This window comes from Oncorhynchus nerka, linkage group LG24, assembly GCF_034236695.1.
Source record: "Oncorhynchus nerka isolate Pitt River linkage group LG24, Oner_Uvic_2.0, whole genome shotgun sequence".
Taxonomy (NCBI): domain Eukaryota; kingdom Metazoa; phylum Chordata; class Actinopteri; order Salmoniformes; family Salmonidae; genus Oncorhynchus; species Oncorhynchus nerka.
Genome location: NC_088419.1, coordinates 21,447,364 through 21,473,942, shown reverse-complemented (window position 1 = coordinate 21,473,942; position 26,579 = coordinate 21,447,364). Strand labels below are relative to the sequence as shown.

Below are 26,579 nucleotides of genomic sequence, written 5' to 3'. Positions count from 1 at the left end.
GTGACTTGAAGGTAAATTGCTCCTCCTTCACATTGGCATGAAAGGAAGGCACATATATATGTCTTGATAATGCACATATGTCTTGATAATGCCTGTTTTTCACAGCACTCTGGGATATAACAACAGCAACTCAGCTGGCAACTTTCACAAATAAACCAATCTAAAATGCTGGGAGGAACGTGTTTTTGCATCGACTATGACAGCACATTAATAGCATTGACATGCAAATATGTCAATGACATCGTTCTGCTGGTTGCCAGTGGACATATTTCAATTGCTATTCACTGTCTGAGATGGTGTATGTTTTACATAGGAATGAGGAACGGGTTGGTCCATTATACTACATCTATCCAACCATATCACTTAACATAAATCGTTTCAGATAGTCTCATTATGGAAATGCCCACATAGTAAAACAGATGATAATGTTACATTTAAAGTCTGGGAGAGAGGCCCCATAGAAACACTGTCTCTTCCCCTAAGAACTGTCACTTTAACAGACCAATGTAGACCCTCAAAGCAGAGAGGGGGAAGGCATTCGGCCAGGCAACTGCTTGTCAGCCGACAACTACAGTATGTGACATTCAGGAAATTGACAAACACTGATTTACATAGTCTCCATTTCTCAACCTGGATGCAAGAATCCTTTTAAAAAAGGTTTCCTGTGCACACCCATGGAGGGCCTACTCCGTAGTGTTCCCAGCTTGTTGTCTGACATCCATGGAGCTAGTATTAAAAACACTAGTGGCCCATCTGAAAGAGACACTCAGTCGTGTGGGTTGATGGAACACCAGCCGCACCATGAAAATGCTCTGGAGAGAATAATTGAGCCAAGCTAGCTGTGAATTGCCAGTAAGCATTTCATGGTAAGATCTACTACACCTGTTGTATTCGGCGTATGTGACAAATACAATTTGATTTGACATTTTTCTATCCAAATGTAGTGACTTGTGAGTGGGTGGTGCTAGATCGCCTTGGATAAAATGTATCTACTGTTTGAAGGCTCCTGAACATGGGCTGATGGAGAGACAGGTCCCTGTTCTAGACGCTGTGGTGCATTGAAGGAGGGTACAGTAAGGTTTTCCACCACCATGACTCCCAGAGTCCCTGTGCTGGACCATTCTATGGGTAAAATATCAATTGCGTACTTCTCTCGCCCTCTCTCCTCGCCTTCTTCTTAAAACCCATTGGATGAGAAAGCCAGAGGTCTCATCCCTCTGACCTTCTCCTGCAAACGGTTTTGAGAAGGAGGAGAGAGGATGCAAGGAGTATGCAATTGAGATTCTCCCAATGTCATCACATCTTGGGGAAAGCATCACAAAATCAATCAATTAATCAAGTATTCAATCAAGGAGCTGAGATGTGCCATGCATATCAATTCCAATGGTTAAGAGGGAAGGAGGTACTGCCCTTTTGAAGGCTTAGTTAATTTTTCACTTAAAAGGTTTTTAAACAATTCAAAAAATGAGCCTTCAGAAGACAAGCACACAAGTCATGTTTTGCTGGAACGAGAATCCATCTGGGATAATTTACATTTATTCCATCTGAGCACCAGGGCGTCAGTTCTCGTTGGTGGAGGACCATACTGTGCCAATGGTGTGTGGCGATAACGGCTGTCTGCTCTGTGTGTGTGTGTGTGTGTGTGTGTGTGTGTGTGTGTGTGTGTGTGTGTGCATGCGTGTGTGTGTGTGTGCATGCGTGTGTGTGTGCATGCGTGTGTGTGTGTGTGTATGCATGTGTGTGTGCGCATGCGTGTGTGTGTGTGTATGCGTGTGTGCGCGTCAATGTGAGCATGCAACATAGGACTTTGGGGAGTAGAGCACTGCAACTCCTCTCGTTCCAAGTTAGATTCCTAGCTCTAACTGAATACGAAAACAGCTTTTTGTCCAAAGTTCTCTGTCCTTATTCTAAAAATAATTGTAAGTTGGATCTACGGGAGTCCCACTTGCAGTGAACTAGCAACTCTCTCTGAATCAATTAGTGGTCTACCATGGTTTACTGGAGTGATTGGACCTTCTGGGTGCAATGGGAAATTGTAGGCTACTTGAATTAGCAATGAATAAAGGGGTGGTGAAAATAATGCGTAAAAGTAGATCATTTTCTGGCCAAGACCACTTCACCTTTAGAAATATGTGTCCATTCCAGGCTTCTAGAAATAAACACCATGGCATACATCACTCATTTTGATGGTCATATTGGTGATGTAAAAAACGACATAAATGGAAATGCACTCGCATTGGCCGGCAAATCGGGTGAATTCGAAAGAATCAAACTCAATTATTGTACTTTCTTTGGAGTCTAGAATGTTCTGCTTGACTAATTAAAGACAAAAAAAAGGTCAGAGACATGGAATCACTCACGTTGGATTGTTGAGTCAAACTGAAAACCACTGAGATTCCCAAATGGCACCCTATTCCCTATATAGTGCCCTTATTTTGGTCAAAGTAGTGCACAATGAAGGGAATAGGGTTCCATTTAGAACACAGACCTAAGAGGTTAATAAAAAATGGGAATCCACATCGATGTCAGAGGATCTGAAAGACATACTGTAAGCCCAAATAGCCAAAGATGGGGCATTGTGACAAGTGAAACATCAAAATACTCACTAGGTTTGATTGATTTGATATTTGCCTAGCTATCACAGAGTTGTTTTCCCACGTTGTCACAGTGGGTTGTATTTCTACCAGATGCATAATGACTGACTCTTCCGCAAAAAACCTGCCAGGCTCTTGTGGATTTCTTAAAACAGCTGATTTGTTGCTTTTACATGGGGAAAAAATGTATGCTACCAACACTGACTGCATCGTGGGCATATCTGAAAAATAAGCCATTTTGAACTTGGCTTGGGCCCTCCATATATGAATTGGCTGTATGTGACCTCTGCTTGACAGTTTTGATGATATGCCTGCTGAGGATGGCATGTATAAATGACTCAATTTCCTTTATTAATTTTAAGTGTCACTATAAATTTGTTTCTAACTGGACGTGTCTTGGCATTTAAGCTTGCTGCTGTACAATGGGATGTCCCTCCTTCATTCTTAATCGCACGGCAGCATACACAACATTCTCTAAATGACATTGCCGATATTCACCTTTAACCCATACTGTAGCACTGTAGTAGGTGCAAACAAATGCCAATCTTTAAACATCAACTTGGAATTAAACAACTAATTTATCTTTCACATACAGACTTTGCAAGACCTTAACTTTTCATACAATGGATAGCAATGGGAGGTAAATGAACCCTCTGTCTGAGGACAGAGCCGTAGCTAATCAACAATCTTAGCATCCATGTCATTTTTACAGACACCTCGCCACCCATTCCCATTTTTCTCCTTTTTTTTTTTTAGACAAACAGAAACCGGATCTCAGAATAGCTTCCCAAGTGGCAGCCACCGGCATGCATATATTCTGACTGTCAGAGTCTGTATTGTAAAAAGAGAGCAGGGGAATAACTTTATCTGAGATACGATGGCATCTGTCTCTCAGGCAGCAGACTGCTCATTACAGGCAGTTACTTTGACTGGTTGTTCAGACCTCAGCTGTCACAGTTCATCGACCATGCCAAGGTAGGGGCAAAATAAACAGCTGCCAGAAGAATGGTCAGTAGCACTGGAGCTGCAGACAGGTGAACACTGAGGCACTGTTATTTAGAAAACTCTCCAAACGCCTGACTATTATGGATTTTTATTTATTTTTACCTTTATTTTACTAGTTAAGAACAAATTCTTATTTTCAATGACGGCCTAGGAGTGGGTTAACTTGCCTGTTCAGGGGCAGAACGACAGATTTGTACCTTGTCAGCTCGGGGATTTGAACTTGCAACCTTTCGGTTACTAGTCCATCACTCTAACCACTAGGCTACCCTGCCGCTCCGGAAGAAGATAGTGTTTCAACGTATGATTATTTAGCCTCCATGCTGTTGGGAAATATGTTGGAAACCAGTAAATAAAATGTATACAAAGATTAAAGAGGCATACAAATGACCAGAATCCTTAGTTAAATCCCTACCTCGAGGACAGTAGTAGTGAGACCTGAAGACCACCAGATGGCCCAACATAGGTCCAATGCAGCCGTTTCTATCTCAACATCAAATCATTTCTGGGTAACAATTAAGTACCTTACTGTGATTGTTTTCAATTAAAAAGAAACAAAAAATTGCATCTTAACAAGGACAAAATCTCAAGCAAGAATGTTGTAAGGACTGTCTGTAAGTAGTATGAGTGGAGAGGGGAAAACTGAAAACTAGCTATTATTGTCCGAGAGGTTTGGAACTCTTTCCTATTGGTCTATTAACTCATTTATTGCCAGGTGATGTCACCAAAACGGCATAATAACAAAACAGGCTGAAATCTCAGATGGTCTTTTCAAACAGCTCTTACACTAAATGGGCATTATCATAATTCTCACAATTTCATAGTATTATTCCAAACTCATAGTGTGGAAATATTTATAAAATACAGGAAAGCACGTTTTTGACTGCACTGGGCCTTTAAAGCTGAAATCTGCATAAGGTGAAATAGTGCCACATGCATATTTGTTATAGTTTTTTTGTTTGTTTTTGAAACAGGGCAAAGGAGCATCCTGCAATGTGGTAAAATAAAAATTGTAGTACATACTCCACTGTTGTATCGCATATGCAATGATGTGCAATGATGTCCGAGGGGATAAAAAGGTGTTAGTTGTTTGATGTAACGCCTTTGTTGTTGTAATGTTGCAAATGGGCGTGGCAGTTTCACCTCTACAAATTCCAGCTTTAATAGATACTGTAAAGGGGCGTGTAGAGGGTGGTGGGAGGGGCGTGTAGAGGGTGGTGGGAGGGCGTGTAGAGGGTGGTGGGAGGGGCATGTAGAGGGTGGTGGGAGGGAGTGTAGAGGGTGGTGGGAGGGCGTGTAGTGTGGTGGGAGGGGCATGTAGAGGGTGGTGGGAGGGGCGTGTAGAGGGTGGTGGGAGGGGCGTGTAGAGGGTGGTGGGAAGGAGTGTAGAGGGTGGTGGGAGGGAGTGTAGAGGGTGGTGGGAGGGGCGTGTAGAGGGTGGTGGGAGGGGCATGTAGAGGGTAGTGGGAGGGGCGTGAAAAGGTACAAACCCTGGCAGGTAGTGAGACCTAGCAGTCTGCCATGTCCTCCTGTCTGATCTCACCATGCCTATATCTTTGGGCCAATCTGATACAGCCCTCATCTCTGTAGGGCTTTCCTATCCTTCCATCCTATCGCCGTGGAGTGCGGAGGTTCTGCACACCTGCCCCCCCCCAACTCCAAACGCTTCCCAGTGATCCCACAGCCACATTCCGAGAATGCGGACAGGGAGAAAACTGAGGCTTTGCTCGGCCTGCTGTCGTTAAAGTCAGTGGTCAGACGGAGAGCTAGTGCTAAGGGGTGGTCATAATCCTCCTAAATCCCTGGGAGCTTGTATACCTGACCCGATGGCACTGAAAATAAATTAGTTCCCTACCTGTACAGTTACAACTTGGCCTTGAGCCACTCTCTAAGAGTCTTCTTTACTTTTCAGCCTTTTTCTTATCACCTCAAATAGGGATTCCTGCAGACACTCAGAGGAGTCATCACAAATAACAAGGATGTCCTTGATCCCTGCCTGAATACCTTCTGGAGGCTGGCCGTCTGTCTGACCACCTTCTGGAGGCTGTCTGTCTGTCTGACCACTTTCTGGAGGCTGTCTGTCTGTCTAACGACCTTCTGGAGGCTGTCTGTCTGTCGGACCACCCTCTGGAGGCTGTCTGTCTGTCTGTCTGCCTGACCACTTTCTGGAGGCTGTCTGTCTGTCTAACGACCTTCTGGAGGCTGTCTGTCTGTCTGACCACCTTCTGGAGGCTGTCTGCCTGTCTGACCACCCTCTGGAGGCTGTCTGTATGTCTGACCACCCTCTGGAGGCTGTCTGTCTGTCTGACCACCTTCTGGAGGTTGTCTGCCTGTCAGACCACCCTCTGGAGGCTGTCTGTATGTCTGACCACCTTCTGGAGGTTGTCTGCCTGTCAGACCACCCTCTGGAGGCTGTCTGTATGTCTGACCACCCTCTGGAGGCTGTCTGTCTGTCTGACCACCTTCTGGAGGCTGTCTGCCTGTCTGACCACCCTCTGGAGGCTGTCTGTATGTCTGACCACCCTCTGGAGGCTGTCTGTCTGTCTGACCACCTTCTGGAGGCTGGTTGTCTGTCTGACACCCTCTGTCCCTCTGTATTCTAGCAGTGAGGCTGTCTATCTGCCCAGCTCCTCCAACACTGGCATTGGTGAGACTGTCCACCTGCCCAGCTCCTCCAACACTGGCATTGGTGAGACTGTCCACCTGCCCAGCTCCTCCAACACTGGCATTGGTGAGACTGTCCACCTGCCCAGCTCCTCCAACACTGGCATTGGTGAGACTGTCCACCTGCCCAGCTCCTCCAACACTGGCATAGGTGAGACTGTCCACCTGCCCAGCTCCTCCAACACTGGCATTGGTGAGACTGTCCACCTGCCCAGCTCCTCCAACACTGGCATAGGTGAGACTGTCCGCCTTATCCCACTGGCGTAGCACACCCCCCTGCAGCCCCCGCAAGGCGGAGGGGTCCACGAGCTTTGGAGGTTGGGTCCCCCAGATAACATATGAACACATAATAAGCCATAAAATAAATGTTTAGAATTACAGGAAACGTTCTCTAAGCCTCATGGCAAAATGTTTAGAATGACAGGAAACGTTCTCTAAGCCTCATGGCAAAATGTTTAGAATGACAGGAAATGTTCTCTAAGCCTCATGGCAAAATGTGTAGAATAGCAGGAAATTAGCTCAGAGATTCTTGAAAGTCGTGACAATCCTTATCCGGCAGGGAAACTTGGAAATGAAAAATAATGGATTTTGTTGCATTAATTGAGCTTAAAATGTACAGTTAGGAGAATTTCATAAGGGGGAAATATTTGTTTGGGGAATTTTCGAAATAGTTCAATATTATTATTTTAATAGGATTCATTTCCATGTCAGCTGGAAGATGTGTCAAATAGCCTAGTGGCCTCATGGGTGCAATGTTATTCATATTTGATTAATCTACTTTTCTTTTCTGTTGTTTCTATGTCAAACGGTTTTGTTATATTTCAGTCTTCTGTGATGTATATAAAGTGCAACATTGGGATGCAAACACAAAATGTAATACATTTCAACTCTATATTTGCCATGGTACATGTGTCTTTTTGGTTTTAAGCCCATGTGTTATGGTGTACAGTATACCTTTGTTTCAAAGTAGATTTATTTAAGTCTACCTAGCAACACTGTGTGACCCTGATTTAGCCCACTGCAGTAAAAAGGTTAAACACTTGTTGGACAATAATTGTACAAATTAAATTCCTTTCATGGTGTCTGACGAAGTTGACATAATTCCAGTTAGTTGCGGGGGCCCCTTGAAACGGTGCTACACCACTGTCCTCCAGGCATCTGACAACACTGAAATGTCCAATGTGAGTCCCAAATGGCACCCTATTCCCTTTATAGTGCACTACTTTTGACCAGAGTCCTATGAGTAGTGCACTATATAAGGAGGAGGGTTCCATTTGGGATGCATCCCTATGTGCATCTGAGATGCAACCCTATGTGCATCTGAGAAACCTCTGAAAGGCCACAGTGATAGTTCCTAAAGGACAATTGTCATTAAATGAAAAGCCAGTCTATCTTATTCAGACCGCATATATTCATGCAATTCTTGGAAATAGACAAGTCAACAAATATGTGATAAATTGCTCTTCATCAGAGGCTCTGGAAATGTAATCTTGATCTCATCTCATGACTCAATTATAGAAAATTCTTTCAGGCGATGTAACCAACGAGGCCTGAAATAACCGCACCTTATATTTCCAATGAAAACACAAAGCATGGATTCTGAACCAGTATTACATATTGAAGGTAATGAGTAATTTGTTTCAGTTATCACCGTATATATAGCCTAAATAAAATCACAGAGATATGTTGACCGGCATGACTCTGAATGAAAGGGCCGTTTACTGAGATGGGTCCCAAGGGAGAATTTTAGAAAGGTAATCTACAACTCCTGACACTGTCCATCTGTCTGAAATCACTTTAAACATGATTGATTCTCTTTGAAATCAGATATACGTACTCTGAACTAAACAGAGGAAATAGGCAAGAAAATAAGCAAAGTATTTCAAAGACCAGTGCACCATGCAGAGATAATCAACAGGCGCATGTTCCCATATGGCTGATAATGGTGATACCCAGACTGTTGGAATCTGGGCACTAATGTGGTTTTCTAAACATGCTAACAGGGCGCCTGCTTTCTAGTCTACATTCTATTCTACCATTTCTTCTGTGGTATTACATTCCAGTAAATTGTTAGCATTCTGTGAGCAGAAACATTGAGCTAGATTTTTTTAAATTACCTCTTAAAATGCCTCCATGGATAGCCCTAACTCAAAAGCCAAGCACCTTCAATCAAAACTTACAAAAAAATATAGAGATAAAAAAAAAGTGAAGAAAAACATATAATTTTTCTTGAGCTGCAAGACTGTGCTTATGCCGTTTGGATTAACGTGGTAAACAACAACACAATTCTTACTGTGAATCATGAAACAAAACAGTAGGCCTATACTACTTCAAACATGCTGAAAAGGAAACTGAAGTGGTTTGGATTGAATATAGAGGACGAAGACGTCACACCCTGATCTGTTTCACATGTCCTTGTGATTGTCTCCACCTACAGGTGTCACCCTTCTTCCCTATTACCCTCAGTGTATTTATACCTGTGTTCTCTGTCTGTTGCCAGTTTGCCTTGTCTTGTCAACCAGCGTGTTTTTCCGTTCTCCTGCTTTTTCTAAGTCTCTGTTTTTCTAGTCCTCCCAGTTCTGACCTTTTCCTGCCCTGACACTGAGCCCGCCTGCCTGACCATTCAGCCTGCCCTGACACTGAGCCCGCCTGCCTGACCCATTCAGCCTGCCCTGACCTGACACTGACCCATTCAGCCACGCCCCTGCCTGACCATTCAGCCTGCCCTGACACTGAGCCCACCTGCCTGACCCATTCAGCCTGCCCTGACACTGAGCCCGCCTGCCTGACCATTCAGCCTGCCCTGACACTGAGCCCGCCTGCCTGACCATTCAGCCTGCCCTGACCTCGAGCCTGCCTGCAACTCTGTACCTCCTGGACTCTGACTGGTTTATGATCTTTTGCCTGTCCTCGACCTGTCTCTTGCCTGCCCCTTGTTTTATAATAAATATCAGAGACTTGAACCATCTGCCTCCTGTGTCTGCATCTGGGTCTCACCCTGTATCGTTATAGAAGACCACAATGACACATATTTCCTTCATTAAAAAAAATATATTTTCCCAACTTGTCAGAGGATAAACAATTAGCCGTGTGTCGGAGGCCCTCTCCTCTCTGAGAGATGAGACCGTCTCCAAAAAGTCAATGTCACTTGCGTCAAAATGATAAAGGTCACTCGTTCCCGTCAGTTCTAACCTCAGCCGGAGCTGAGGAATTATCACAGAGGAGAAACAATAGATGGAGGCCTCATCACCGGGATCGGGAAGGTGGCGGCATGACGTGGTGTGGCGCAGAGAGAAGAGAGTGCTGCTGCGCTGCTCCCTCAGCCCACACGCTCAGCACCACCACTTATCAAGTGTGATGTATCTGAGCCCGCATTGAACAATCGGGAAAGGTCACTCTCAGCTGGTCCCCTGTGCACAGCAGTCAATCTGTGAGGAAGAAACAGCAGCCACCAGCTGTGCAGGGGGAGAGCAGCTTTGTCACTTGTCGGCCAGGTAGGCCTACCAGTCTGATTCAAATCAGATGGCTGAACGAGAATGGAGGGCAGGCACTTTAAATGACATGGTCTATGAAGCCGTCCTTCCAATAAAACCCTGGATTTACCTATAAGTATGGACCATATTATTCCCTGGCCCATTCTTTAACCTGATTTAATCGAACAGCTCCACTCATTGGTCTAGACTACAGCTTTAGGCTCCCATTCAGGAGGTCCGCTGACTCACAGAGGCTACTATTCTAGTAGGGGTTCAGCGACTGAAAACTGCAGGCAGACTACCTCAGACTAATACTGATTAGGCTGCAGGATTATTTTTCAGCTGATTTATTTAGTATGTCACATAAATTCAGTGTAAATTAATGGAGAGTTTGGATCAAGTTAAAATGATTTAGCAAAATGACTGCACAGTGGTCCCTGGTGCCAGCACTGTTTACTTGTCGGGATGCAGCCCTGGGAATTGCTCTACTTACACCAAATGATTTGTGTGAATATTTGCAAAGAGTGGTCTTTTTTTCTCACCACTCTAATTAAACAATGTAAGTTCTTATTTAGGACATAGATATTCATAATGCCAACCTAGGAGAGCTGGTGGCAACTAAAAGCCATAAACATAAGACAAATGTTCATCAGCTGCAAGAGTGTTATGTCATCAATCATCTGACTTTATTAATGAACAATATTAATGAAGGCATTCTAATTGTATAAAATCTGTTCTTATACCCAAATGCCTGAAATATGTTTTCCTTTTCTTCACTGATAACACCATAAAGAGAGCAGCACATCACTCTCAGCAAAGACCCAGGAGAGACCAAGGCCTCCTCTCAGAAGTACACCAGCATCACCCTGTGGTGATGATAAAATCACATGACACCAACTACAGGAGCTCCACCACAATGCCTTCTGAAGGATTCCAAAGTGCATGACCTTTTCACTTCAGCTGAATTCATGCTCCATGATCTTGAATGCTATGCCTAATTAGCATCAGCAAGACAATAATGCTCCAAAAGAGATACCAACTCAAGGGCAGACCTTTCAAAAGGGCCAAATTCATCATGATTAAATACCTCATAAACTCTACAAATATAAACTAATTGACTGTGATGGATGACTAAACGTGATAAGTTAATATAGTTGGTCAATCATCGTGATTATCCAAAACTTTACAGGTATGCTACAGAGAGCAAACAAACCTGCTAGATTTTGAAGAGCACAGATCCCCAGCCATACGTATGGCAATGTTGGTAGTCTCAGATAACACTCATTGAAGAGCATTTTAAACAGCCTTTCAGTCAAGTGACTAAAAAGTATTATTTATTGCAGTGGGAATTGGATAGCACTTGCATACTTCTAGTTCAGTATACAACACATCATTTATGCTCTTTAGTATGAGTTATGATTGCCTTGTGGTTGTGATTTACCAAACTTCCTATATGAACTCCTTTTATTAATCTTTGTAAATAGGGAATGTGTTACTGTTTCATTATGTGCTGTGTTTCTTATAATACATAGCCTAATGTATTTCTTTAAGTGTTGCTGCTCAAATTCATATTAAAGCAGAGTTAGGATATTGGTTGTTAGACATTATTACAATGTTATCTATATTACTTATTTGAAATATTGTTCTTATGGAGAAGCACTGATTCACTTATATGTGGAAAGTATTCTCCTGACCTGTACTGCTGTCTGCCTCAGCTGATAAAGTAGTTGGAAGAGACTGTATCCTTTTTCAGACTTGCATTTGGTCTCATGGTCCTTCTGAAAGTGACATGGAGAACATCTGTTGGTTGGCCCACTTATTAGTAGATGTAGAATAGATATTAAATAGATATCGGAATAGTATGTTGAAAAGCAGTCTCTTTCAAAGGAACTCCTATCGATGCTTCACGGATATTAAAATAAACAGTGTATTGTATTGAGTGTATTGTAGTGGCTCAATATATTCAGCGGTTAGCCATGGACTTTTAATCAAACACAACAGTTAATCCAACCAAGATAATGGCATTATACATTTTGGTTAAGGACTTGAGCATCTGATACATCCTAATCCTAGACTCAATCTGTAGTGGAAATAACTTTTCTTTCACTCTTTGAATCCCTGACACACACAGAGATCTTGGTTGAATATAAAATCTGTCTTCCCCTTCCCAAAATTAGATCTTATATCAGACCTTATGTCAGAGAAGACAAAACATAGGGTCATGACGTTGATTGCTGATCAACAGTCTACTGAAGTTTCTGCCCCTCTCCACTGAGGTAAACTGGCAAATTTGATTTAAAAAAATAGGTTTGATATATACGGCTTACATAACATACAGACTTGCTTTCTTTTTCACATAATAGAAAATGTAGTGCATGCCGTCCTAGACCAACACACAATCGATCTATTTCACATGGTTAGCAACATCTGGGCCTATATGCCTAATCATATCACAAGGCCAATTTTCTCTCAGCCTAATGGCATAAATAACATGAGATTAGCTATAAAATGTTCTTTAAACAGCAACATTTTCTCTTTGTCCCATAGCAAAATGTGTAGAATTGTAAGAAGTTAGCTGTTTTCCTTGCTCAGACCTTGCAGGGCCCAGCAAAACAACGGTACGCCACTGGAGATACCCCACTTGCTGTTTTTTTCTGGTTCAATGAAAGTCAATGAACTAAGTAGACCAGACCCAGCTGCTCTTGCACTGGTGTCTATTGGAGACTGATCCCATTACGTAGTCCGGAACTGACATTATCTTTTTCAATGGTAAACTGCCTGAGTGAACGATCTTAATTCACCCACCACCTTTGACACTTTAATACCTTTTGAACTGTTCGCAGCCTAAGTAGGCTCCCCTGGGAAACGATGACCAAAACTATGGGTCCTACTCTGTCACACGTGTTTCTTGGATGAAGAGGGACTTTATAGATGTAATTGACATATGGGAAACAGCCAAATTGTATTTTGTCCAGACTACCAGACAAACCATGGTTGGATAGATCATGATTGATGGTCCATTTGATAAATGGACAATTTTATTTTGAAACACTAAAATGAATAGCATTGTATTATACCTGTGTTCGTCTAATTAACAAAGTTTACATTCACAGTAAGTCACAGTCACTTGCGTTTTTCAACTGTAGGCTACCAATGGTGGGAAAAGTACCCAATTGTCATACTTGAGTAAAAGTAAAGTAAAAGTAAAGATAGAAAATTACTCAAGTAAAAGTCACCCAGTAAAATACTACTTAAGTAAAAGTCTAAAAGTATTTGGTTTTAAATATACTTAAGTTTCAAAGTTAAATGTAATTGCAAAAATATACTAATGTATCAAAATTAAAAGTAAAAATAAATATTTTACTTTAAGCAAACCAGAAGGCACAATTGTCTTGTTTTTTTGCTTAATTGATAACCAGGGTCACACTTCAGCATTTGTGTTCAGTGAGTCCGCCAGATTAGAGGCAGTAGGGATGTTATCTTGCTAAATGCGTGAATTAGACCAATTTCCTGTCCTAAAATGTAACGAGTAGCCTACTTTTGGGTGTCAGGGAAATGTTTGGAGTAAAACGTACAAAAATATAAAAAGTAAAGTATAGATACCTTAAGTACTTTACACTGTAGGCTACGTATACTGTTGACATTTAAGAGGCTAATAACGTTACTTATAGGGACATACATACGCATGCATTTATTGTAATATGGTTAACAATAACCTCGCATCATTTTTATTATAGCGTCTCTACTTACAAAGTTGCATCTGCATGCCATTCGGGACACAAAGCTGGTGGGGCAGAATTCAGGGGAGCACACCCTTTCTGGAGCTGCTGCCTGTAACAACTACGGAATAAAACAAAAGTCGTTTATAATGGAAGCAAAGTCGTAATTATAAAGTTATGTACGCGAGTCAGATGTTTAGAAAAACGCAGGGAAAAACGGTGGACACTTTGATTGTTTGAGTTTTAAATGTTGAGGAAATCAATCACCCCATGTCTCGAGCCACTACACCGGTGGTGCACGGTCTACGGCGGCGAAGGGCTGGCGTGATCAGGCCAGCAATCGGCCTAGTCAAGTGACTCCCAAAGTGTCAGATATAGCTTGCTCGCCAGCTAGCTAACTTGCTGAACTACTTTTGTCAACCAACGTCGTTGACGTCCCTGATGTGGCAATTGAAAGTTGCTGTTTTCAAATTGTGGCTACTACTAGCCATTGTTAATCGACTTTTTAACTAACGTTAGCAAACTACCTTACTAGCTAGCTCAGCTACCAGTTGGCTATGTTGGACTGAGCTAGCTAGCCAGTAAACACAGCTTGCGAGTTCCAGTTCTTAAACTAGATTTATTTCCGTTTTAGGTCCGCCAGTGTCTTGGCAAGTTGACATGTAAGATTATTTATTTTTAAATTCGTGTACGCGTCTTGCATATTATTATTTTTTACATCTTGGTTTTAATGAATAACTAGTTAGCCAGTTAGCAATGTCTCTGCCATCCGCCGATATGATCGAAACTCCCCCTGGATATCCCTTTGAAGAAATAGATTATGTGGATATTGAAGTTGAAGAGGTAAGTAACAAATTAGCTATCTCAACATTTGATTGGAACGTGAGGGATCCTATGATGCAGAAGTTGCCACAGTGCGTGATATCGCAATTGTCATGGTTGCTAGCTCTACCATTGTTAATCTACTTTTTAGCTAACGTTAGCAAACTGCCTTACTAGCTGTCTAGTTAGCCCAGCTACCAGCTGGCTATGTTGGACTGAGCTAGCTAGCTAGTCAACATACAGCTTGCTGGCTAGGTGTGAATCACCCCAGCATGGGGTGTGATGTTGGGTTTGAATCACCCCAACATTGTGAAGTTGTATGGCTCATGCAGTAATCCGGTAAATCAGCTTTTTAACTATGCATGGAATGTTTTGTGTATTATGGGTTTGAAAAGGCCTGGGAATTAAGTTACCATAACTATCTCACTAATAGCTATGCCATTCATCAATTATTTTGCCATAGACGTTATGGAGAATGGTCAGTTAGCTATGCTCCAAATCTATTTGACAGGTCTTGTTTTGATTGTAGCTAGCTAACTAGCTGCAGTTCCCCACAGGTGGGCCCCACACATCAGACCCCTCCATCAGATCAGCTGACGTTGACTGTCTGCACACAAGAGTTTGATTGATATGCTGGATTGTGTAATGGAACTTGTCCACAACAACGGTGTTAGCTTGGCTAATTCCCAAAACACCCAGATGGAAAGTGTCATTAGTAGGGTCATGATAATAATAGACAAATAACATTGCATCCAACACACTTGGCTTATGTCATCTACCTGTTATCTTTCAGGTCGTGGGGAGAGGTGCATTTGGTGTTGTCTGCAAGGCCAAATGGAAAGGCAAAGACGTCGCAATCAAGACAATAGAGAGTGAATCTGAGAGGAAAGCGTTCATAGTTGAGGTATTGTTACATTGTACTGGGATACTAGTAGAGAGATTCTGTAAAGTTATGGCAGGGCAGTTTATTACAACCCAAAGAGATCCTTTGGGTTGTAATAAACTTCTACACCTGCATTGCTTGCTGTTTGGGGTTTTAGGCTGGGTTTCTGTACAGCACTTTGAGATATCAGCTGATGTACGAAGGGCTATATAAATACATTTGATTTGATTTGATCCTTCTTGATTTTCTTCCCTCCTCCTCTCCCCTCCCAAGCTGCGACAGCTTTCGCGTGTGAATCACCCCAACATTGTGAAGTTGTATGGCTCATGCAATATTCCGGTAAGTCATCTTTTTAACACACTGATATTTCAGTGTGTTGTTGTAGCCTATGATTTTTGCCAGTTGTTGTAAATACCTTGGAACAGTGGGTTGTTACTGCTATTGGTGTTTCTACAATAAAATCAAGGTAGACAAATGACCAGAACATCGTGGGATACTGTATACCCTAATAACTAGATAATTTTTTTCATTTTTGACGGCACAAATTTTCCGATCTAGGTCTGCCTGGTGATGGAATATGCTGAAGGGGGGTCTCTGTACAATGGTGAGTCCCTGGACGATGATGTAGGCAAGCCTACTACTAGGCTTGGGCAGTATCCAGATTGTCCTACCTTCATACTGACCTTGTGCCATCCTAGGATATGAACTCAAGGGGCGCTATATTCAAACCCCACTGAGTCTGTAATCTGAAGGTTAGCAATGCTAATAAGTACATTATATATACAAAAGTATGTGGACACCCCAAATTAGTGGATTCGGCTATTTCAGCCACAACGGTTGCGCAGAGATGTATAAAATTGAGCACACAGCCATGCAATCTCCGTAGAGAAACATTGGCAGTAGAATGGCCCATACTGAAGAGCTCAGTGACTTTCAACGTGGCTTTGTCATAGGATGCCACCTTTCCAACAAGACAGTTTGTCAAATTTCTGCACAGCTAGAGCTGCCCCGGTCAACTGTAAGTGCTGTTATTGTGAAGTGGAAATGTATAATAGCAACAACGGCTCAGCCACGAAGTGATAGGCCACATAAGCTCACAGAATGGGACGGCCAAATGCTGAAGAGCGTAGCGCTACCTGCTCCAATGCATAGTGCCAACTGTAAAGTTTGGTGGAGGCATGACAATGCCCCCGTGCACAAAGCGAGATCCATACAGAACTGGTCAAGATCTGTGTGGAAGAACTTGACAGGCCTGCACAGAGCCCTGACCTCAACCCCATCAAACACCTTTGGGATGAATTGGAATGCCGACTGCGAGGCCAGGCCTAATCACCCAACAACAGTGCCCGACCTCAATAATGCTCTTGTGGCTGAATGGAAGCAAGTCCCCGCTGCAATGTTTCAACATCTAGTGGAAAGACTTCACAGAATTCCATATTCATGAACATGATTTTGGAATGTGATGTTCGACAAGCAGGTGTCCACATACTTTTGGGCATGTAGCGTACATTTAACCACTTAGCTAGATGACTAAGTTAGCAAACCAGTTGCACAACTGCAGAGCATTTAGCACATGTTAGACGATTAACTTAATAGTTCTAATATATCTAGCTGGCAAACATTTTGTTTTGAGTTCCATATTGTAACCAGGCCACCTGGCGCATGCTGCACAACAATGAATGAGTGACTAAAGCATCCAGTCTCTTTGTTGTGTGCTTGTAAACAAAACAACGTGACTGGAAACTACCAGTAAGCTTCATCATGAAAAAAATGTGACGAGTGAAATGAAGAACGCGATCTGCTTTATCTCCTAACGTATTGCACACGTGACATTGACGGCAGGTATTTAATCAAGTAGCCACAAATATATATATATTTTTTTTAAAGCTTCAAAGAAAGGGTTTTCGACGGTATTGAGAAACCATCCTGTGGCTATTTCCAAATTCCCTGGTATACCGCCCAAGCCGACCTACTTGACATGGCTTGTAAATTTGTGTAAATACATGTCATGTCAAACAATTGGAAATATTGCAATCAATGTCAATTACTCCAATACCCAAATGCAAACTATGCTCTTATTAACCCTTTACACTCGTACCCTTATACGTGTAAAAAAATTGCAGATATGGGCGCTAATAAACACCTAAATTGGAATGTAGTGGCTGTACAGTGACATGCTATAAGTTACATCAGAGCTCAGGCTCTGCGCTTCAGTGTTATATGGGTTTTGAATTACAGCCATTCTGAACTTGAGCACAGCTCACGACAACAAGTTGCCCCCATCCCTCCTGGTATTTGGGCAATTTTCTTGTTGTCTTAGTGAGGGAAATTCTGTAAATTAAGATGACTTGATGTAATTTGAAAGATGTGATGTTGAGGATTATAATAAATACCGTTTTGATGTCAAACACCCTTGAGTCCAAATGTGCACATCATAAATCATGTCATATACAGTGTCAACATTCAGGATCACTATGTTTGATGTACAGTTACAGATGACGTGTTGTTATATCCTGGGTTGTTCTGAACAGAATGAGCCCCTATTTGTTTATTGTGAAGAAAATTTGCCAAGGCGCACACACCTGAATGTACTCATGACGCATTTCTATGATCTGTTTCTCTGAATTGCCCTGTGAAAGCCTACCACTGTAAAATCGTATTTTATAATTTAGCTAGGCATGTTGGCAATAGAACAAGCTTTCAAATCATGCCCACCAGACCCAGATTGCGATGTTATAATGGACTGTTTTTGGAATGTATCCAGAGTATTTTCAGATTTCGTTAATGTAAATGTAAAATGCACACACATCAACAGTGCAATGTTTTGATTCAGTCTTGTGTGACGTTAACTGTTGTCTTCACCTTTTGGTCTAATAATTTCTCCGTTATCTCCTAACTGTTCCATTTAAATTTCGCCTCATCCATATAGGCCAATTCCCATGAGTGTAAAGGGTTATTACTATTGACATGATTCCTTAGATTGGTCAGTACTTTCACAATGACCTGTTATGTAGTATTGCAGAGTTAGGAAGTGTTCATGGATCCGTTACCAGAAAGGGGTTCAAATACATGTGTATTTGAGTGTGGTATTTTAAAATACTTTTTTAAAGTACATCGGTTAAATGCATTGGAGTGTTTGAGGCAGTGTTTTTGACTATTTTCAAATATATACATTAAAATATTAAACTACTTGTATTTAATAAATAAAATCATAATACTTACTTTGAATGTATGTGAAATTAATTGAGGTATTCAAAATAGTATTTGAACCCAGGTCTGACTCTTACCTGTACAAGCACTTTACCCCCTTGTATACTTTTCTACCTCTGAATCTCTGTCAAAGTTATTTAAAGTTGGTGTTCTTAGTTGTGGTCGTCACAACTTTGTTGAATGCTTGAAACTATAACTTTGAAGGTATTCTCTGTGTGTGTGTGTATGTGCACGCGCATATTAGTAGTAAACAAGGAAAGTTCTCCCTGGTGAGGACATTTCCCAGGTCCCCACAAAGACAAAGGCTATTTTAAGCTTAGGGGTTAGAGTTATAGAAAATATCATTTTGAATGGCAATTCATTTTATGTTCCAACAAGGATAGTAAAAATTGGTGTATGTGAAAGTGTGTTTGCACTTGTGGACTTTTATGGCTATGGAAGTGTGCGTATGTGCATGCAGGTGTGTTTTGTGTTTTTTTTCGAGGTGTCTGTGGTAGTGACTGTGTTCTCTGTCCACAGTGCTGCATGGTGCTGAACCCCTCCCCTATTACACTGCTTCCCATGCCATGAGCTGGTGTTTTCAGTGTTCCCAAGGGGTCGCCTATCTCCATGGCATGAAACCAAAGGCTCTCATTCACAGGGACCTCAAGCCACCCAAGTATGCTCCTCCTCACCACCTCCCCGTCTCTCTTGTTTCACTGCCAATAAAGTGCCTTGCTCCCCCACTCAAGGTGTCATTTAATAGATGTGTGTGATATATTATATTATGCAATAGCATCAGAATATTTGTGTCTCTTTATTAACCAAAATAGCATAGTTTTATTATATTTTTAATGAGAATAGTCAACGGACGGGCTCCAGTCGTCTACGTGTAAAAGTATTTTGCTTTATGTTTTTGTTCCATTTCTGTTCAATCTGGCTTCAGTAGTAAGGCCTTAGTGTTTTCATAGTGTGCCCCTGACTGAAATGCTTAAAGTAGCTGTATCGGCTCCAGAGGTTATATATTTGGCTCTGACGGAAAAGACTGGAACCTAACCTTCACGCTCTTTGTGTGACACAGCGGGTGTTACCAGACTGTGTGGTTGTAAAGTTATTTGCTGTAAGGGATCTGACTTTCCTTTTGTATGCATAAAAATAATCTGACTAGCTGTATTCCCTTTTTTTCATGTTTTTTTTTATGATTAGAAATGTTTGCGTTGAAGCTAAAGTGGATTTATTATGTGTTCGTAACCCATTTAGACCTCAGTAGCCTTTAGTTACCCTTACGTTGTCTCACAGGTCACTCATTTGAGTGGATCTTTTGTTTACTTCTTTGTTTCAGCCTGCTCCTGGTTGCCGGTGGCACCGTGCTGAAGATATGTGACTTTGGAACAGCGTGTGACATTCAGACCCACATGACCAACAACAAAGGAAGTGCTGCTTGGATGGCCCCAGAGGTGTTTGAAGGCATGTATGAACAGCATGGCAAATGTTTGGAACACGCCAAGGGATGCCTGTCCCATCTGTCTTAGAAAGCGCAAGTTGGACTGACTCTTTAAGAACAAGGGTATCTAAACAAGTGTAGCCTTTCATAAATGTGTTTATCTAGAGTGCATTGATTGTCAGTGTTTGGTTATGTGATGCTACTGTTGAGAGCAGTGTTTATACAGTAGGGCTTATGGAAGTGATCGTTAATTGTAATGGTGTGCCACTTTGGCTTTATCCGTTACTTGATCACTGGAAGTCACCCCAAACACGTAGACGCCACCATTTCTCAAAGCCGGATTAATCTAACACTTGTTAGCATTCTGTTAATTTCCATTCATTCATATCTTGGGTGGTATTTATTATTAATTATTGTGGTTGTACACACAGACATTTAGAAGTTGAATTGAGGGAAAGATGCAGCATATTGCAGAGCCGGTTTCGGTTTCATCCCAAAGAGAATGTAACATTTTAGTCTATGCTCTCAGCCGGTAGTTTAATGCAGGATTCCCAAACTCGGTCCTGGGGGGGCCCCCTGGGTTCACATTTAGTTTTTTGCCCTAGTACTATTCAAATAACCAACTCATCATCAAGCTTTGATTATTTGAATCAGCTGTGAAGTGCTAGGCGCAAAACAACTATACATGTACCCAGGAGGGGCCCCAGGACTGAGTTTGGGAATCCCTGGCCTAATGTACTTTGTTTTACAAAACACATTGAGGCAGCCTCTTGTCAAGGGGGTCAGGAGGAAACGCAAAGGTAATAGTAATTATCTTGTTTAAGGGAGTAACATGATTTCCATGCAATTTAAACAGCTCACATTTGCCCCCAGAATGACCTCCCTAAAGCTAATTTGCATCACGGGGAGAAATGTTATTACAAAAGGCCTTGGCAGCAAAGCAACTTTAAATCTGAGTTCCAAATGACACCCTATTCCACATATAAATAAAGGTGAGAAAAAATATATATAGTGCATTATGGGCCCTGGTCAAAAGAAGTCCGCTAAATAGGGAATAGGGTGCCATTTGGGACACAACCCAAACGTCTGTGTGAAGAGTAGTTTAATTCCACAACATAGCCACAGTAATTAAGCATCTCAGGAGTGGCCCTGAACTAAAATTGCCTCCTTATCTTCATCACACATATGTTCTTAAGGTGCGCAGACCAGATGGATGCTCCTGTGCTTTCCCAAGCACATCCCCCTTCTCCCCAACACTCCTCACACATATTAACCGTGCTTTTTTAAGACTTACTTTTCATCAGCCAATCAGAGCAATCTGAAAGGCCCTGAGTGGAGCTGTTTCTCTCATATGTGCTTTCAGGCAGCAATTACAGCGAGAAGTGTGACGTGTTCAGCTGGGGCATCATTCTCTGGGAGGTGATCACACGCAGGAAGCCCTTTGACGAGATTGGAGGGCCGGCCTTCCGCATCATGTGGGCTGTGCATAACGGTGAGTCTAAGAGGAAGTAGGTGGGGGAGCTGAATGAGTTAATCTCTGTGCTGACATGTCAATCACCCTGGCGTCTCAGAGCCGGCTGCCCAGTGAGACCTGCTGTGAGATTAAATGAGTTACGAGGCTGACGGGGAAGCGCAATTAAAAAGACAGACTCACCTGTATAGCGCTCCCTGCTGTTCCCTCCGTCGCACAGTAGAGTGATGGAGCAGAATGCTAACGGAACACGGACTGTCTGAGAACAGGAGCACACCTGGGGACACGACACTACTGCGTCTGTCATTCCAACAAATTAGCGGTGCCACCACAGCAGGGGCTTTCATTTGCATTAGATTGGAAGTGTTTACTTGTACTGAAATTAACTTTCTGGAACTTGATTACATTTTTTAAAGATTGCGTTTGTATAAACTTTGACCTCTCCATTTGATTGTGTTTGGGTGTTTGTATTCATAGTGATAAATGTTGACATAGTGCGTCTTATCTCTCTGTTTATATTGATAATGTCCAGGCACCCGGCCACCGCTCATCAAGAGCCTACCCAAACCCATTGAGAGCCTGATGACCCGCTGCTGGTCTAAAGACCCCTCTCAGAGACCCTCCATGGAGGAGATAGTCAAGATCATGACCCATCTTATGCGAGTAAGGCCCTCCTACACTCATACTTATAGAGATGCATTAAATGAAATTGAATGCCTTACCAAGATAGCCGCCCTGCAGACAAGTGTCCATTCCAGTGTTCTTTTGAATTCCATGCCGACACCGATTCTGGATGTAAGGAGGACTCTTAACCATGGTGTCCTGTTCTCCGACTGCTTGCCTGGTCAGATGGTCAGTGTTGGGAATGTCGCTGTTACGTTTTCTGTCAACCTCTCTTTTCCAGTGCTTCCCAGGATCTGATGAACCCTTGCAATATCCGTACCAGTCTTCAGATGAAGGACAGAGTAGCTCGGCCACCAGTACAGGTAGCTACATCTATATCGTTGAAATAGTGGAAGCTTTTATTATCTGCGTTAGTTTCATGTACATAAAACATCATGGACGTGAGATATTTCCACATTACGTCTCACCACCTCTCTATTGGGTATTACAGGTTCCTATGTGGATTACACTTGCAACAGCAATAAGAGTGACACAAACATGGAGCATGGGGACTCTCCAGGGAGCAACGACACCATCAAGATCACACCTCAGTTTGCACATCAGTTCAGGCCAAAGGTAACGCAGCAACCTGTACTGGTACTTGGCTTGCCATGTCTATCACAACCATTAAATCTGAACAATTTACTTTGTCAGGTGTCTAGGTGAGAGAAGGTAGACAAATTAATGCAATTAGCTACATTGTGTGGATATGAACAAAATGATTTATTAAACAAGCATCATATGACAGTAATCACGGTCATTTTGACGTAATCATCAGTGCACAAAATGTAATTGAGACTTTTTGACCACACTGAATAAGTAGTGAAATGTATTGTAGGCCAACCGTATCTGTTTTGTCTGTGCTCTCAGGTAGACCCGTTGTGGAGCCTGCCTCTGTCCAGAGGGAGCAGTGTTGAGAGCCTGTCGGAGCGAACACACAGTCTGCTGCCCTCAGAGAGCAAAAGAATGAGCGCAGACCTGTCAGAGCTGGAGCACAGGGTGCCTTTCGCTCCCACAGGTAACGTCAGAATCGACACCCTTCACACACCCCAAAATGGAGTATACAAGTGTAGGACTACATATTTGACACATCACACACTTCTAGAAGAGAAGCATACAGTTCATACTTACAGTAATGTTACGTCAGCTAATGAAGTCAGCTTTATTTCAGTACGAGAGAGAGCGATGGCATCCTACGCCATTAAAGCTACTATCAGGTTGGCAGGTAGCCTAGCTGTTAAGAGCGTTGGGCCAGTAACCAAAAGGCCCAACCAAAAGGTTACTGGTTCGAAGCCCCGAGCCGACTAAGTGAGAGAAAATCAAGACTATGATATAACACATATGGAATCATGTGGTAACCACAAAAGTGTTAAACAAATCAAAATAGATTTTATATTTGCAATTATTCAAAGTAGCCACCCTTTGCCTGTATGACAGCTTTGTACACTCTTGGCATTCTCTCAACCAGCTTCATGAGGTAGTCACATGTGTTTCAATGAACAGGTTTGCCTTGTTAAAAGTTAATTTGTTGAATTTCTTTCCTTAATGTGCATTTGTGTTGTGACAAGGTAGGGTGGGTACATAAGATAGCCCTATTTAGTAAAAGACCAAGTCCATATTATGGCAAGAACAGCTCAAATAAGCAAAGAGAAATGACAGTACATCATTACTATAAGACATGAAGGTCAGTCAATCTGGAACATTTCAAGAACTTTGAATGTTTCTTCAAGTGCAGTCACAAAAACCAAGTGCTATGATGACACTGGCTCTCATGAGGACCAGCACAGGAAAGGAAGACGCAGAGTTGCCTCTGCTGCGGAACATGTCAGATTGCACCACAAATAAATGATTCACAGAGTTCAAGTAGCAGACACATGTCAACATCAACTTTTCAGAGGAGACTGTGTGAATCAGGCCTTCATGATCAAATTTCTGCAAAGAAACCACTACTAAAGGACACCAATAATAAGAAGAGACTTGCCAAGAAACACGAGCAATGGACATTAGACCGGTGGAAATCTGTTCTTTGGTGTGATGAGTCCAAATTTTAGATTTTCGGTTCCAACCACCTTGTCTTTGTGAGACGCAGAATAGGTGAACGGATGAGGAGGTGGTGTGGGGGTGCTTTGCTGGTGACACTGTCTGATTTATTTAGAATTAAAGGCACACTTAACCAGCATGGCTACCACAGCATTCTGCAGTGAAGCGCCATCCCAACTGGTTTGGGCTTAGTGGGACTATTATTTGTTTTTCAACAGGACAATGACTTAACACACCTCCAGGCTGTGTAAGTGCTATTTGACCAAGAAGGAGCGCGATGGAGTGCTGCATCAGATGACCTGGCCGCCACAATCCCCTGACCTCAACCCAATTGAGATGGTTTGGGTTGAGTTGGTCTGCAAAGTGGAGGAAAAGCAGCCAACCAACCAAGTGCTCAGCATATGTGGGAACTCCTTCAAGACTGTTGAAAAAGCATTCCTCATGAAGTTGGTTGAGAGAATGGCAAGAGTTCAAAGCTGTCATCAAGGATAAAGGGGGGCTACTTTGCAGTGGTGTAAAGTACTTGTGTAAAAATACTTTGTTACTTAAGTAGTTTTTTGGGGTATCTGTACTTTACTATTTATATATTTGACTACTTTTACTTCACTACATTCCTTAAGAAAATATTGTACTTTTTACTCCATAAATTTTCCTTGACACCCAAAAGTACTCGTTATGTGAATGCTTAGCAGGACAGGAAAATAGTCAAATTCACACCCTTATCAACCGAACATCCCTGGTCATCCCTACTGCCTCTGATCTGGCGGACTCACTAAACGCACATGCTTCGTTTGGAAGTTGTCTGAATGTTTGAGTGGCTTTCCGGTTTGCCTAATATAAGGAATTTGAAAATATTTTTTACTTTTGATACTTAAGTATATTTTAAACCAAATACTTTTATACTTTTACTCAAGTAGAATTTTACTGGGCCACTTTTACTTGAGTAATTTTCTATTAGGGTATCTTTACTTTTACTCAAGTATGATAGTGGGGTACTTTTCCCACCACTACTACTTTGAAGAATCTAAAATATATTTTGATTTGTTAAACTTTTTTTTTTGGTTACGACATGATTCCATGTGTGTTATTTCATAGTTTTGATGTCTTCACTATTATTCTGAAATGTAGAAAATAGTACAAATAAAGACAAACCCTGGAATGAGTAGGTGTGTCCAAACTTTTGACTGGTACTGTTAAGTTGCTTTGGATAAGAGTGTCTGCTAAAATGACTTCAATGTAAATCATGTCTCCCTGTCTGTCAAGATGCATTTCATCTGCTTTCATCTCTGAGGTGATTCCTCATGTAAAGCTCCTCCATATGCCCCTCAGTACTGGTGCCAGTCATCTCCCCTCCTTCACACAGATCTAAGGCTCAGGCTGAGCTTTATAGACAGGCAGCCCAATTCTGATCTTTCTTCCACTAATTGGTCTTTTGACCAATCACATCGGATCTTTTTCAGAGCTGATCTGATTGTTCCAAAGACCAATTACTGGAACAAAAATATCAGAATTGGGCTGCCTGTCTAAACACAGCCAGAGAGAATGCCTTTCATCATTCATCATCTGCCTTGTCAAAATTAAGCTTCCAAGGCATGAGTAAGCTACAATTAGCCTTCGTCTCTATTTGTCAGGGTTTTTCCTCACGCTTTCTTTTCAGCTTAATGTGAGATATCTTCAGTTGTCTGTCTTATTGTATAGAATTATTTCACATTGTTGATGCTGTACATGGTATATCATATGAATATTAGTTTAAAATGTAATATATTTAGCTTTATCATCTGTTTATCTTCAGTGCTCCTCAATGGTTACTATATATTACAGTATTCGGTGCCATCAATATGGTTTGATCAATTTATTTTATTCCAATTATCATACATATTCTATTGGTACAGTCAAACCGTTGCCTGTCATGTCTGTGCTGAGACTTCCTATGCAGCATCGCTAGCACTGTGTTGTGAAACTAACCAACCAACCTTAGGACAGGATGCATGTTGCCCATGCATTGTGCATGTATGTGCTCTGCATGTCAATACAGTCCAGAGGGGAGCGAGGAGAGAGCGGCGTCTGACATGTATGCTCCAGCTCTGGGCCCTCTCTTTGTCTGCATGTGTACGCCAGCTATGTGTGTGTATTTGTTGCAGCACGTCCCCAGTATAAACGAGGCCACCGTAAAACGGCGTCATTTGGCACCATTCTGGACGTTCCCAAGATCGTCGTCACAGGTACCAGTGCGGACTACCAGGCTACTTGGTACCCTGGGTATAGCTGGCTTGGCTGAACTGAATCAGTGGGTTGCTCTGACACTGCTGGGCCTTTAGTGTCTGTTACTCCAGGTCTCACAGGCTACAGGGGCGCTTGTAGTCAATGCGTCTCAAATGTCACCCTATTCCCTATAGAGTCCCTGTGGGCCCTGGTCAAAAGTAGAGTACTAAATATGGAAAAGGGTGCCATTTGGCATGCAGTTCTTATATTCTGCCTTGACACTTTACAATTGAATTGAAGTAAGGGGATATTATTTAGTAAGGGGATATTACCACCAGTGATGACTCAATACAAATCAGTATTGAGGCTATGGATGATTATAAACCTGGAGTAACACACGCAGATCTCTTTTT

General features: G+C 42.2%; 1 protein-coding gene across 4 annotated transcripts in view; it reads left to right on the top strand.

Annotated features, from left to right (window-relative positions):
• The first annotated feature begins 13,180 nt into the window (after positions 1-13,180).
• The window catches only part of LOC115107660 (mitogen-activated protein kinase kinase kinase 7-like), a 39,928-nt gene continuing 26,529 nt past the window's right edge, over positions 13,181-26,579 (top strand). For 2 of the 4 annotated variants that reach the window (XM_065008712.1, XM_065008711.1), the window contains exons 1-12: positions 13,181-14,295; positions 15,068-15,178; positions 15,431-15,496; positions 15,716-15,761; positions 18,887-19,025; positions 19,689-19,817; positions 21,158-21,282; positions 21,794-21,924; positions 22,166-22,247; positions 22,376-22,500; positions 22,795-22,942; positions 26,106-26,186. In XM_065008712.1, the coding sequence (XP_064864784.1) occupies positions 14,209-14,295; positions 15,068-15,178; positions 15,431-15,496; positions 15,716-15,761; positions 18,887-19,025; positions 19,689-19,817; positions 21,158-21,282; positions 21,794-21,924; positions 22,166-22,247; positions 22,376-22,500; positions 22,795-22,942; positions 26,106-26,186 (1,270 nt within the window). In that variant the 5' untranslated portion in view covers positions 13,181-14,208. The remainder of the gene's footprint in view (positions 14,296-15,067; positions 15,179-15,430; positions 15,497-15,715; positions 15,762-18,886; positions 19,026-19,688; positions 19,818-21,157; positions 21,283-21,793; positions 21,925-22,165; positions 22,248-22,375; positions 22,501-22,794; positions 22,943-26,105; positions 26,187-26,579) is intronic. The other 2 variants (XM_065008709.1, XM_065008710.1) reach the window with 2 other exon arrangements.